Raw genomic sequence first — 14,942 nt, 5'->3', positions numbered from 1 at the left:
AGTACTGCCAACAAGTAAATCCTCTGCCAGTTGTAGGGGGACATAGATGGAGGCACAGAGCTGTTACACATCCTCACTGTTCCACTGCAAGAAAAGGGTGCCTTCTATTATCTTGCCCTTACCCATGTAGGCATGGGGGACATGCCCGTTTAATGGTGAAAATATAATCCTTTGGCATGTATATTCCTGAGCAAACACATGATGCTGCCTATAACGAACCCAGATCAAGGTCTTTCCCAGCACCAGAGATCCTTAGCTGGAGACTCAAACCTGGGACCTTCTATCTGCCAAACAGATCCTTGACCCCTAAGCCATAGCCAATGCACTTCGTACAACAGCCCTGTAAGGCAAGGCAGCATTTTTTAACTTTCTTACTGCAGATACAGAGGGCTGAGAAGGAGCATTTTGCCTAAGACCCCCTAGTAATAGGGTTGCCAGATCCCCGGGAATAGATAACAAGTGAACCATAGAGTTTTTGGAGGAATGTGCTAGCGTGTCCTTGTCACTTTCGGGTTTACTTCGGAAGTGATGTTATTGCACCGATCACCCCCCCAGCCCCACCACAACGAAGCTCCCGCCGGTGGCAAGAGGAGACCTGGAAACCCTACCTAGTAAGCTCACAAAAGAGGCGAGGTTTCGAGCAAGGAGCCATTGCATCCTGATTCAGTTTCTTCACCGATCGGTTTCCCCAGTACGTAAAACCCACAGAAGCGCACCGACAAGTGACTCAAGAACGATAGCTTCTTTCTTTTTAAAAAACCAGGTTTCTAGCCCTCGTGTGGTTGTGATAACAGGACTAATTAAGAGTGGAGCGGCTGGGGACCGAGACAGACAAATGATTGCTCATGGAACTCCCCAAACCTGTTGAGCTGGGAGGACAAGCCTTTTTTGTGTTTGGACCCTAGCTGGGGTTGGGGGTTTTCTCTCCAGATTTTTTTTTAAAAATATGTTTTGTTAAATCTTGCTCCTCCATTACAAAGAGGGTCAACAACTAGCACCTCTCTGGCCAAATCCAGCCTGCCAAGAAGTGGTGCAAGTTTCTGGAAGATCTTTCTTGCTCCGCTCATCCTGAAACAACTTATTTATGTACTTCATTTCCACCCCACTTTCTCCACAATGGAGAACCGAAGCAGCTCGCAACATTCCCCTTTCCTTCCATTTTATCCTGACGGCAACCCTCTGAGGTAGGTTAGGCTGAGAGTGTGCAGCTGGCCCAAGGTCGCCCAGCAAGCTTCCAGGACAGAGCGAGGATTTGAACCTGGGTCTCCCAGGTGATAGTCTGACATTCTAACCACTACACCACATTGGCTGTAGGAGGTGGACGGGAAGGAGGGAGAAACCCACAGCAGCAAGAGAACAAAAAGGTGGATTTATTTCCAAATTCCGTTTGCCCATCTCTTTTGACTGGCATTCCAGAGCCACGGATTTTGGTTCATGGCTGGCAATGCAGCTTTCAATAACATGCAACCAAAGGAAGCCTGTACAAAATGCGTCGCGTACAAGCACAGGAACTGTGTGAAAATTCGGAATCTCAACCCAGAGACATGTTTATCTTCTGATGGCACACAAGGAGCACCGGTCTCCAACTTTCCCAGATCCAGGATTCACCTTCAACCTCATGGTCACGTGACAGGAAGAGGGGCAGCCGGAGTTACAACCTCATTGTTGTCAAGGCCAAGATAATGGACCACAGGCCAGACGAGCCAGGACAGGGAGGACAAGCTGAGACCCAGGAGATGTACCATGGTAAGGAACGAGCCAAGGTTCAGATCCATGGAAGAATCCTCTCTCCCAATTTTGTCTTGGCTTCCTGCTGCTTCTTTTCAGCATGTGTGCAGGGAGAGATGGAAGGCATGGCGTCCTCGCTCTTTGCTCAGGCACAGTAGCAGCAGGTCCTTCCCAAAAGCCACTCTGGATGGGCTTGCAACCCAGTAGGTAGGTCTTCCCAAGCCACCTGAGGGTCCTGACCTATGGGGTGAAGACCACCGACCTAGAGGATCTTGTGCTGGGTGCATTGATAACCAAAGAATCTCAGCTCAAGCATCGTGAGTAGCCCTTCTGTTATTCCTCGCGTGAAGGGTCGCGACGATAGCGTCACTCGAAAATCGCCTTCATTCTCCTCGATATGCCTATGCATTATGATCATCATACAAACAAGAACTATGGGTAATGGTCACTTCCGGCTGCTAAACATTACCCAGACACAGGCAGAGAAAGTTGGAGGGGGTCATGCTCAGCTGCCTTTCTCCCCGTTATTTATGCACGCTTTTCTTGCCTCTCCTTTAGCGAAGGATAGCTCCTCCTTCTCCCAAACTGCAGGGACCATTTGCTGCCAAAAGAAGAGGTAGGATAACTGGGGGGGGAAAGCAGGGGCAGATAGGGCAGTTCTAAAGGCCCAAGGAGAACAACCCATAGGGGTGCAATCGCTGCAAGGACCAGCACACAGGCCACTCGGCTCAGACCTTGCTGAGTAACTCCGCGCAGGCTGCAGGACTTTAGAAGGGACCCTTGAGAAGGCCCTTTTGCCGGGTCCCCTTGTCCTGCAACAGGGGGGCTTGTTATGGGATTGCCAACCTCCAAGATATCCCCAAATTACAATGGATCTTCAGATGACAGATGTCAGTTCCCCTGGAGAAAATGGCAGCTTTGGAGTGTGGGCTCTATGATAATATACCCTGCTGAGCTCCCTGCCCTCCCTAAACCCTGTCCTCCACAGGCTGCACCCTCCAAATCTCCAGAAATTTCCCAACCTGAAATTGGCAACTGTAGTTTGTTAACACCCAGCATTGTTGCAGTAGCGTAGTGACTTACTTGGGTGCTAGGGTTGCCAGCTCCAGGTTGGGAAATACCTGGAGATTTTGGGGGTGGAGCCTGAGGAGGGGGGATTTGGGGGAGGGACTTCAATGGGGTATAACACCACAGAATCCACCTTCCAAAGCTGCCATTTTCTCCAGGTGAATGATCTCTGTCGCCTGGAGATCAGATCTAATAGCGGGAGATCTCCAGCCACCACCTGGAGGTTGGCAACTCTATTGGGCGCCCAGGAAGAATGGCAGCGCAGTTCAGGGAGCCAAACTGCACTACCCATTGGACCCAGCTGTGTGGTCCTGGCGCTTGTATAACCTACCTCCCTCTCTCCCTTCCTTCCCAGTACGTGACTTCCATTTTCTCCCGTTCCACAACTGCATTGATCAATTTGTGATATTGTTTCTACAGGGGACACTTTTGCGAAAGCATGGCAAGGGGACGGAGAAGGTAACTCCACCGCTTTGCTTCTTTGACTGTCTGTCTGTAACGACAGGGCCCGAACCAAAACCGAAAAGAGGGAAACCCAGATCCCCCTCCCTGCTCCCAGCCCAGCTTCAGTGTTGATAAGGGCCTGGAGGAGGAGGAGGAGGCGGAGAAGGAGGAGGCAGAGGCCTTGAACTTTGGCCTTGAGTTTGGTTGTTGTGTTTTGTAGTTTGTGCTGTTCAGCTGTGTGTCCTGTTGTTGTTTTTTGTCTGGGTCGAGTGATGTCCGGGACTTGTGCCTCATGGCGTTTGGTCTAGTGGGGGTTTCCGTGCATCGTATCATGGGGTGTGAGTAGGGTTGCCTCCCAGTCAGCAGGATGTTTTAGAGGGCGGGGCTGAAGCGGCCACATGTAAGCGCGGGCACGCAATGACGGCACTTCCGGTTTTACTTCGGGAAGCGCCGCATCACCGTGGCTGATTTAACACTCAACACACACACCCAAATTTCGAGTGCAAAAGCAGCCGCGGCAATGCGGCGCTTCCCGAAGTAAAAATGGGAGTGTTGTCAGCGCATCCGCACGCCCGCACGTGCACACAGCCACAGCCCCGGAGCGGCTGGGTGGATTGGCGGGCAATTGCCCGATGCCACCCACCTGGCAACCTTAGGTGTGAGTGATACAACCGGTGCACAAACGAGGGTCAGGTGTCTCTGTGTTGCGGGTTCCTGTCAAGAAAGGTGCAGCTTACTGGCCATTTATGATGATGCACACAAATCATTTTTGTAACGAGATGTATGTAAATTAGGAGTGCCGATCAGGGGAAAGAGAACAAAGGCTTCCCTTGAGGGGCGCACTCAACCCAACTTTGCTAAGCGGGATTTTTTTGTTTGTTTGTTTCAAGCAACCAACAAAGCCTGTTTTGACAACAGGATAGAAGGACTCACAGACTGTAATGTGCTCAGGCCTCAGCGCCCTCTTTAGGCATGGGTGGGAATAGCAGTGTTTGGCTGGAAATATGGTTGCCAACCTCCAGGTGCAGCTTAAAGATCTCCAGGAATTACCATTGATCTCCAGAGCACTGAGGCCAGTTTCCCTGGTAGCTGCAGCAACTTCGGAGGGTAGAGCTCAGAAGTTGAGATTAACCCATTTTGTCCTCCTGGGCATAATGTCCTGAGGATAGAGGGGTCTTTTCTGGGAAACAACCTCCACTCTGCCTTGTTCAGTGCATGAGAGTAAGAGGGTTGGCCTCCCCTTTTCTTCTCAACCTAAGGATCCAAATGAAGAGTGAATGCACTGGACATAGTCTCTGTTCCGGGCCAGGTAACTTGACCCAAAGTAAAGATTGGGTTAAGGGCACTGACCGATAAAGTCATCTGCTTTCCCATTGGCCAGTCTGGCGGTTTATTGGAAAACTTGGTATGGATGAGTCCCAGCTCACTTCTACCTATTTGACCTTCTTAGAGCACATGCTTGTTCATGAATAAAACTGTATCCTAAAGATCGAGAGTAAGGGAACCAAGCACACCTCCCTGGGGAGGTTGTCCCAGAATTGTGGGGCTGCCACTGAAAAGGCCCTGCCTTGTGTGCCCACCAAATGAGCTTCTTTGGTCTATGGGACAGTCAAGAGGGCCTCTCTCTATGATCTCAGTATATGTACCCCATACACTCTCCTGTCTCGGGTGATTCACGAGGCATTTGAATATATCTACATTACAAATTTTAAAGCACTGTTGGGCCTGGTTTAGCTAGAGGTGTCACCCAAATGTTGCCAAAGCCAGTTTGGGGATCTTCCTCCTCCTCTTCCCCAGGCAAAGGAGCTGAGGTCTGGTATGGACATGCAGTGGCTGAGTGGACAGAACCACTTCAGACCAAGGGTGGGAGGGTGACATTTTTTAATAGTTTCTCACAGATTGAAATACCCTGCAGGAAGAAAACATGGACAGCGGGGAGTAGGCTGGACAAAACCTCTGATGTCCGATATGCTAGCTTTCTGTTCGCAGAGAGTTGTTTTTTGTACGGGAGGAGCATTCAAAAATGGCACTCACACCCCTCCCACCACCCAAAGTGCTACAGTCTACTCTTACCGCAGGATTCTGCAAGCTCATTTTGTGGTATGCCTTGAGAAACTTGCAAAGAAATTGGGGGAGCTTCATTGCTAGCAAAACAAGTTGGGATGGAGAGGGAGGAGAACGTGGAGTTTGCACATCGTACTTTTTACGGTCATGACTCTCACGCAAGGAGCCCTGGGACATGTAATTCTGTAAAGGGAGCTGGTTCTTCCAAACCCAAATTCTTTTTTCTTTTTTTCACTTTTTCCCCTTTTTTCTTTTTCAATTTTTTTGTTTTTGTTTTGTAATTTCTAATTTTTTTTTTTTGGTTTTTTTTATTATTTTGGGTGGTTGTTTTTTTTCCCTGAACCCGAATTCTTGCGGTCCAAAGAGAATATCTGCAGCTGCCTGTATGGAGGGGCTGGGTAAAATTGAGGGTCCTCTTGAGAATCAGTGGTGGGCTAACCCAGGACAATGAGCCATTGGCAGCTGCCGTAGGTACCACCCCTGTAGCCAGCCACCCTGGGAATCTGTAGTTCTGCATCAAGATGATTTCTCATTCCTTGTCCCCTGCTTGTTAAGTGCTGAAAATCCCCAAATGCAATTTCAAATCTCCCTTGGACAAAAGTGCACCCGAAAAGCCTTTTCATTGTGGGCTGTCTCATGGCGAATTCTCCCTGTTAACACCAGTTTCAGTGTCATTTTTGCATCGATCGAGTCTCAAAGGGCATCGGTGAAACAACATAAAATGGTCTGAAACATATTTGTATATCCTGTGGGGGGGAGGCTTCGCCAGACTCCCAGGATTCTTTGGGTGGAAACCATGACAAACAGGTTCAAGGATGGGACAGGTTTAGCATTGATGGACCCTCAACCAAAACTCTCAAGGGTGTTTTTTTTGGGGGGGGGAGAAAGGGGCAATTAAGACCATTTCCATACGCAAGGCAGACCAATTCTGCAGTGGCTGTCTGGGAAAGTCACCGTTCCAGGGATAGAATCTGATCCTGGGGAGGCAGATTGCCTTTTGTGTGTGTTGCCGTTGATGTGTTGGATGCTTTGATGGTATATAAACCTTCCTGTTCTTTTCACAGAGCAGGGTGAAAATGCCCAGTCACACGGAAGTAAGGAGACTGCGTTTAATTCTTAGCCTGCTTGGTTCTCTCCTTTCCTTTTCCCCTTTGTCCGTACAGCTCCTCTGTCCATTTTGCCTGTGGTCTTCCAGTCCGTATGTCTGCCGTGTCTTTTCCCTTCTCTTCAGGCCGTGCGGCCTGGACCTGGCTGCTATCTAAAACCCTGTGCTGAATATATATATTTTTGTCTGTTGATCTCTGTTTGTTCTTTTTAAAAAATCACGGGGATTCTCAGCTTGCTTGTCTGCCTGTTTGCATGCGGTGGGAGGGGGACCGTGATGGAGGGTTGACAGCTGAATGGGAAGGACAGGAACGGGGGCGGGGGGCTAGGTGGGAACCGTAAAAATAATAGATGCAGGAACTAGCAGAAGAAGCATTACAGGGCCAATAGGTACTGCAATTCTTGTTTTTCGGGAGGGGGCATTGTGCTCAGAAGCTGGGGGACAAGAGTTATTGGGCATCCAGTTGTTGGTTGCAAAGGAATCCTCACCAACATTCCTCCCTGGGTTTAGGTATTCCCAGTCACCCACAGCAGATGAGTGTGTGTTCGTGCATGTGCGTGCATGCACAAATGAACCAAAGGAGGGAAAGCTGTGACATATAATTCAGGATCTGATTCCCAAGTTAATTTCCAAAACATACCCCCTTCCACCTGATTTTAAGAGGAGTAGAACATTCCCATCCTTATTGCTTTCCCACAGAACGGTGTAGCACCCGTAGGACAAGATGGCATCATTGCCTCTGGGCCCCTGAGACTCCTCTCCAGTGGGGCTGCTGCCAACAGACTTCTTTTCTCTATCTGGTGTAGGACTAGATGGATCACTACAACTTTCTCCCCTTGACTGGAGCAGCAACCTGGTAGTATGTCTGCCCTGCAGTGACTCCTCCCCGCCAGTGGGGGTGCTGTTGGTCCAGCTCTGGCTGTTTTGGAGCCGCAGCTAGGACTGGTAGACTCAGCAGCTCCTGGCAATCCTTGCCAACAGTCCAGGCAGGACTCATGCCCCAAATCAGGGACCAAGAGCTGGGGCAGTAGACACGATATGAGGCTCCGAGGACCGATTAGTAACCTTGGATGCTGAGGAAACCAGAAATTCATCATGTATCAAGCAAGAGTTGATCAGAAAAACCCATTGCGTGTTATTTATTTATTTATTATCATTCTTACATCCCACTCTTCTCAGCAAAGCCGGGCTCAGAGCAGCGTATAACTAATCAAAACAATATCTAACAGATTTACATAAAACACATTAAAAACAATTCATGCAATAATAAAATCCAACCCCATAAATATCATCAATCAATAAAATCAGCAATAAATATAAATGCGTACGTGCATAAGATGGTGCTCCTCAGTGGTATATTTGTCTTGCAGGCCTTCGAGCAGTTAAGCCCCCCACCTATTAACCAGACTAAGTAAAAATGGTAAAAAGGGGGGCAGCGGAGGGAAGCCAGCATTGATGGAAAATCGTAGCTGTCCTCAACCATAAGCCTGGCGGAATAGCTCCATCTTGCAGGCCTTGCGGAACTCCTTAAGGTCTTGCAGGGACCAGTGGTCTCATTTGAGAGGCTATTCCACCAGGCAGGGGCCAGAGCGGAGGAAGCCCTGGCCCTTTTTGAGGACAACTGGACACTTATTAGATGAATGTGGAGGTCACGTGGAATTTTTGGGAAATTTCAAAGACAGCAAAAAGATACTTTTCCCCCATAAGAACAAAATGTGTCTGTAGACCTTATTCTGATGGATGTCAGTGACATCCCTAGCCCAAAACACCAAAATCTGTAGGAGATAAATTGGAGCAAGAAGATGTGGGGGGAGCCAGGAGTCCAGGGAGGGGGGATCGGTTTCCACCATATCTGTGAAGGAAATAGCAGTGATGGGTGCACCCAAGGAACTTTCACCTAAGGAACCCGAACCTTTCTGGGAAAATATGGAAGAGTAATCCTTGGCTGTCCTGACCTGGATGGCCCAGGCTAGCCTGACCTCATCAGCTCTTGGAAGCTAAGCAGGGTCGGCACTGGTTTGTACTTGGATGAGAGACCACCAAGGAAATTCAGGGTTGCTATGCAGAGGTAGGCAATGGCAAACCACCTCTGACTGTCTTTTGCCTTGAAACCCCTACGGGCTCACCATAACTTGGCTGCGACTTGATGGCACTTTCCACCACCAACCCTTAGCCATTTCAGTCTCCTAGAATGCTGGGGGGGTTTTAACTGTCTCCCCTTGGCCCTACTGATGGGGTTTTGTATGCTGTCCAGGGGGTAACTCCAACGCTTGGCCACTAAGCACCACAAGCTGCCTGCAGACCTGCCTGCAGGTCCTTTAACTGCCCTGCCAGATGATCCCTGGCTCTTCTGCCTCTAGCAACTGAGTAGGGGTGCGCATTCGGCAACCCGAATTGTAAAAAACTTTGGGGGGGGGTTCTTGTAAGGAAAGTCACCAGTAGCTATGCTGCAAATTTGGCGCCTCAACCTTAAAAAACAGGGGGGGGGGGCAGTCCCAGAAAGATTCCCCATAGGCTATAATAGAGCTGAATTTTTTCCCGGGAAAATTCAGGAATCTGAATTTTCCCGATTCCCGAATTTCCCTGAATACCCATACTGGTATGGTTTTTTTCTGGCAATCTGAAAGAAATTCAGCTCTGTTATAGCCTATGGGGAATCTTTCTGGGACTCGGGGGGTGTTTTTTAAGGTTGAGGCGCCAAATTTGCAGCATAGCTACCGGTGACTTTCCTTACAAGAACCCTCCCAAGTTTTTTCCAGTTTGGCTTTGCCAAATGCACACATTCAGATTCTGAATTTTCCCGTTTCCCCCCCCCCACACACACACACACACACCCCTACAACTGAGCCCCGACAGGAGCACAGATCTTCCAGCCTAGTTTTGTTTAATTCAGGTGAGGCAAATTATACTGTCAGTGGCTTTTCATGACGCTGGCATTTTTGCTTTCTGGTCCTTGTGACCCGAGGGAGATTACAATCTCGAGGAATATCCAGGGGGAGGCTTTGACGGTCTCCATAACTCTATAGTTATGGCACGCAGCCGCAAGGACTGGTGGATTTCTTGAGTGTGTGAGTCTGTGCATATGTAAATGTAAGCTTCTAGTCCTTAGTGTTGCCGAGACGGTGTTGAAAGTTTGCAAGCGGTGGATAGAGGGATTTTTAAGAAACCAAAGAGGGGGGGGTATTGATGGTACAATAGATTATGCTGTCTTGGGCAACGGTAGTTCGAGTCAGTTCCGAAGCTGAACTCTGGGGGCGGGGGGAGGAAGAGAAGAAACATGACACAGTGGAATTGTTATTAGCAAATATTAAGGGGTTGTTCATACATTCAAGCGGCCTCAGTTAGATTCTAGTCCAGTAGCACCTTAGAGATCATTGGAATTTTTTTTTTCTTTCAAATTTATAGCCCTCCTTCATTCCCAGCCAGGCCAGGCTCAGTCAGGGCGGGTGTTTTCAGGGGGAAACTTATATCACGAGACTCTTGTCGGTCTCAGAGGTGCTACTGTTCTGCTGCAGACGGACAAGGCTACCTTCTGAGACTTTTGGGCACTTCATTTGCTCTCTCCCCACACAATCGCTGGCCACTTGAGGACTAGCCATTGGATGTGTGAACTCCCCATGTGGACAGGTCTGGCCTCTGAGGTACCACAAAATCCCTCTGGCGCCTGGCTGGGATTTTAGTTCACTCAGCCATCACTTGGTGTAATCTTTCCAATCTATACTCAAAGGGGAGGCGGAGGGTTCAGAGGGACATTATTTTCTCTTGGATTGCGAGGAGGATTCAGGGTCATCGCAATTCGTAGCAGTAGATTCAGGATGGACAGAAGGAAGTGTTTGTTTATGGAATTCATTGCCAGAAGAGGCAGTGATGGTGCCTATCTTTCAAAAAAAAAAAAAAAGAGAGAGAGAGAGAGTTAGACAAATTTGGTTCTGCCAAAAATTACTACTACTGGACAGGCAAAAATGGAACCTCCCTGTGTAGTGACCATGTACCTGTGAGTACGACATGGGGTTGGGGCTTGTAAGAATGAGCTAACTTGCAATGGCCTGTGAGGATTTCCCAGAGGTCTTTGGCTGACAAGTATGGAAAGCAGAATAATGAAGTTGATGGATCGTTGTTCTGGTCCTGCAGTAGGGTTGCCAACCTCCAGGTGGTTGGAGCAACCCAAAACAGCACTATACTACGTTGCTAATGCAAAAAGTGGTGAATTTAATAATAGTGAAGAAGTGCAAAGTATATACAAATATGTACAAATTGAAGATACTACAGGATACAATATACAATCCAAAGAAAATGACCATAGAAAGGATATAATAATCCTAATTATACAGGTAAGTCAATAATACACGTTCCATTCAGGTATTATTTGAGAAAAAGTCTCTGGTTATTGCAAGATTACTTTCAGGTTGTAAACGATGTTATGCAACACCAAAGAAGAAAGCCACGGAAGACAGATGTATGGACGTGTCGTCTAGATCGGGACCACGTTTCGCTTAAGGCTTCATTGTTCTAGGATCCGCTTAAAGAATTTAGAAGCGCCTCTCACAGCGCACTTCCTGGATAAAGGGCACAGTGATAGGGATTTATCCTTTTGTGTTCTATGGCAATTTCGGGGTCGGCTTCATGACACACAAAACATCCAGAAAATATTACATCAGATGGAGACTAAATTGATTTTTCTTATGGGCACATTATCTCCAGATGGATTAAATAACGAGATCGACTATTCCTGTTTTTTAGGTTAATGTCCCTTTAAGGGTTCTTCTTCCATTCCACCCGGTCTTGCAGCTGCAACTGATTAATTGCTGTCCGTCTTACCTTTAACTTTCAATGCCATTGTGCTATCTTTACTCTGTTCTTCTGAGACCCACATACAACTATTTGCGGTCCTTATGAAATGTTACCTGTTAGGATTTTGATATTCATATTACTGGTAAGAAATTACATACTATCTTTTAATGTTGGCATAGTCATATTTTTATTGATGGATAAAAGTGTATTTGAGGTTTTTGTGCATTATGTTGTTTTATGATACACAGGTAGCTGATGAAGCCATAAGCGAAACGTGGTCCCGATCTAGACAACACGTCCGTACATCTGTCTTCCGTGGCTTTCTTCTTTGGTGTTGCATAACATCGTTTACAACCTGAAAGTAATCTTGCAATAACCAGAGACTTTTTCTCATACCTGAATGGAACGTGTATTATTGACTTACCTGTATAATTAGGATTATTATATCCTTTCTATGGTCGTTTTCTTTGGATTGTATATTGTATCCTGTTGTATCTTCAATTTGTACATATTTGTATATATTTTGCACTTCTTCACTATTATTAAATTCACCACTTTTTGCATTAGCAACGTAGTATAGTGCTGTTTTGGGTTGCTCCAATTATCCTTACAGCATTGAGCCTTATTTTTGTGGAACCTCCAGGTGGTGGCTGGAGATCTCCGGCTATTACAATGGATCTCCAGCCGATAGAGATCAGTTCACCTGGAGAAAATGGCCACTTTGACAATTGGACTCTATGGAGTTGAAGTCCCTCCCCAAACCCCGCCCTCCTAAGGCTCCGCCCTAAAAATCTCCAGGTATTTCCCAACCCAGAGCTCGCAACCCTAGGAAGCCGTCCCGTGCTTGAACAGTGAAGGTGAAACAGCCAAAAATTGCAGCCTCTGAAATTGTAAGACTGAATATGAACATATTTGGAAACTTTGGGGGTGGGGGTTTCATGCTTAGTGGCCCTGATTGGGCAGACAGGTTCAGGATATAAATGTTGTAAATAAATTTTGGCAACAGCTCTAATAATGGAAATAGAGGATCAGGGCCTGGGATCGCTGTTTATTTTTTGTTTTGCTTTTTCAAAATGTGTCTATCGATTTTTTTAATGTAGTTTAAAGTATCAAGGAAGATGAGATTTTTTTTTAATGTAGTTTAAAGTTTTTAAGGAAGATGGGGAATGATGGGTGTTTGCTACCAAGGAGATGGTGCTTTAAAGATGTACCTTTATAAATATTCTTCTCTGTGTGTATCTCTACCTAAATCTACCTATATCTAACTTTCTGTATATCTCTTTGTGTCTTTACCCAAGTTCCCATCTACCTACAGTTGTGTGGCTGACAAACCCTTTGAGGGCGGGGCTATGCAAATGAGGGGAGGATCATAGCGATAGGACCCGCCCTCTTCTCAGTAGTCTAGGGGCACTATTCCCTCAGGGGAAAGTAACAAGGAGGATTGCAGAGGGTATGAAACCAGCCCCCTTTCCACCCTGACCCTTGGCGTCCTAGCATGCGAAGGGAATGAATGCATCTCTTTGTTCATCAGACCCTGATCCCCACCCCAAAAGAGATCTCTACAAGCATCCCCCAGCCTTTCCCCATCTTCATCATCACCACCATTTTGTAAACAAGAGATTGGTACCGATGCCAAGTTCTTGACCTAGCAGGAATCCCCATGCTGTCTTGGCAGCGAGCAGAGAGGGGTTGCACACGGCTTGCCTCTGAGGGGGACACACAAATGGGTCTTCATTTGGCCCCTCACATGGGGAGAGAGGACAGGCCCAAATTTGCCCAGAAGAGATCCTCCAGTGCAGGTTCATTTGGGTTCAGTGGCAATCTCTGCCAACTGCACAAAGGCCTGTTTCCCCCCCAGCTACGTGTTGAGAAGCTTCAACGAACAATGTGTTCCCCCACATGGCGAAAACTGACCCTTCGCGCATGACAGTGTACACCCTTGGAGGGAAAACTGCATGCGTGAACGAGTCCCTTGCTGGCCGGCCGCTGGGACCGGTTGCCATCAAACGAGAGCAATTATCTCAGGGTTCAAAAACGCACTATTACCGCCTGGAAAAAAAAATCTTTTCCCTCTTACTTTATTTTATTTTCCTCTTTCCCCTCTTCTTTTCTTTTGGTTCCTTCTTCTGCACTGTAGGGCACGCAAATGATTTTCAACGCAGCCAAGGAGCTGGGGCAGCTGTCGAAGCTCAAGGTAGGAGGCGGTGGCCGAATCTTCTGAGTGGGGGAGGGCAGATTGGGGAACCGGGACCCTCCCCAGGGGGTGGGGATCTGGGAGAGAGGCTGATATCAGTGTCACTGACACGGGGGTTGGGGAGAAAGGACCTCATGGCAACGTAGAGGTGCTTTCAGATTTCCCATTGCTGCTGTTTCAGTCTGAAAATACACCCTCGTCGCCATGTTTCAGTTTTGCTTCTATAAATCAAATCCATAGTTTTCGCACTATTTATTATTTCCTTGCACTGAATCCCCCCCCAATAAAATATGCACATTTCTCATGTTCTTTGCACACCACTAAATCAGATGGGTTAAAACTGGTGTTGAACATATGAACCAAAAATACTAATAAAACTGATAATTTAAAAAAAATGCATCATGCATATGCAGTGTAAACAAATCTGCAAAGCCAACAGTGAAAAGTAGAGAAGCCATCCTCTTAGACAAGCAACTATACCCTCCCCAGGTTCTACCCCCAAATCTCCAAGAATTTCCAACTCAGAGTTGGCAACCCTAATTAGACCCCACTGAGGTCACTCCCCAAACCCCGCCCTCCTCAGCCTCCAGCCCCAAATCTCCCAGAATTTCCCAGCCCAGAGTGGGCAATCCTAGGTGCGGAAGTGGCCTGCTGCTCTGTCCTGAATTGAATGGGGAATTAAGGGGGCCCCAATCAATTCGTTTACCTCCTCCTAAGGCTGGGGCACGGTATGACTCCCTAAGACACCTTGCTGGGACCCAAAGCTGCTGGTCCCCTCCTCATACCCCTCAGGTTGGGTTGCTTTAAGACAGAACAGAAAAGGACTTCCATCACAGGATCTGTTTCCCCCTTTCAGGACCACATGGTGCGAGAAGAAGCCAAGAGTTTGACCCCCAAGCAGTGTGCCGTGGTGGAGCTGGCCCTGGACACCATCAAGGTAAGCTTGCCGCCGTCTACTCCCTCCCCCCCAAATTCAGGACTCCCAAGTACAGGGTGGATTTTGTACACTCTGTGTGCACATCTGGTCCGACCCACTTACCCAGCCAGGGATTCATCAAGAACCAATGTGAAGTGGCCAGTTAGAGGGTTAGACGAGGGCTAAGGACACCTGAGGGCAGCGGGAAAAGAGGAAGACCCACCAAGAGATAGATTGACTCAATAAAGGAAGCCACAGCCCTCAATTTGCAAGATCTGAGCAAGGCTGTCACAGATGGGACCATTTTGATTCATAGGGCCGCCATGAGTGGGAAGCAACTTGACGGCACTTAACAAACACAAGGACACCTGGCCTCAAATCCCTCCACTCAGCCGTGGGAATTCACAGGGCTCTAGTCTCCCTGATAGGGTTGTTTTAGGGATATCATAACAGTTTTGGTGTTATGATTTGGGGAGGTGTTTGGAGAGGGGATGTGTGAACTTGTTATATAGGTAAGCAAACTCGAACCATATCCTGGGTCCCCAGATGGGAAGAATAAGAGGGGTGACTAGACTCCAGTGGGGAAGAAGGGGCCAAAGCAACCCCTTCTGGGATTTTTATGATGAACTCGT

General features: G+C 47.7%; 1 protein-coding gene across 1 annotated transcript in view; it reads left to right on the top strand.

Annotated features, from left to right (window-relative positions):
- UNC13A (unc-13 homolog A) overlaps positions 1-14,942 on the top strand; it is a 117,791-nt gene that overhangs the window by 87,566 nt on the left and 15,283 nt on the right. The window contains exons 38-41 of the mRNA XM_056867696.1: positions 3,217-3,255; positions 6,369-6,398; positions 13,338-13,394; positions 14,251-14,331. Coding sequence (XP_056723674.1) covers positions 3,217-3,255; positions 6,369-6,398; positions 13,338-13,394; positions 14,251-14,331 — 207 coding nt within the window. The remainder of the gene's footprint in view (positions 1-3,216; positions 3,256-6,368; positions 6,399-13,337; positions 13,395-14,250; positions 14,332-14,942) is intronic.

This window comes from Euleptes europaea, chromosome 2 (genome assembly GCF_029931775.1).
Source record: "Euleptes europaea isolate rEulEur1 chromosome 2, rEulEur1.hap1, whole genome shotgun sequence".
NCBI lineage: Eukaryota > Metazoa > Chordata > Lepidosauria > Squamata > Sphaerodactylidae > Euleptes > Euleptes europaea.
This window is presented reverse-complemented; position numbering and strand designations above follow the sequence as displayed.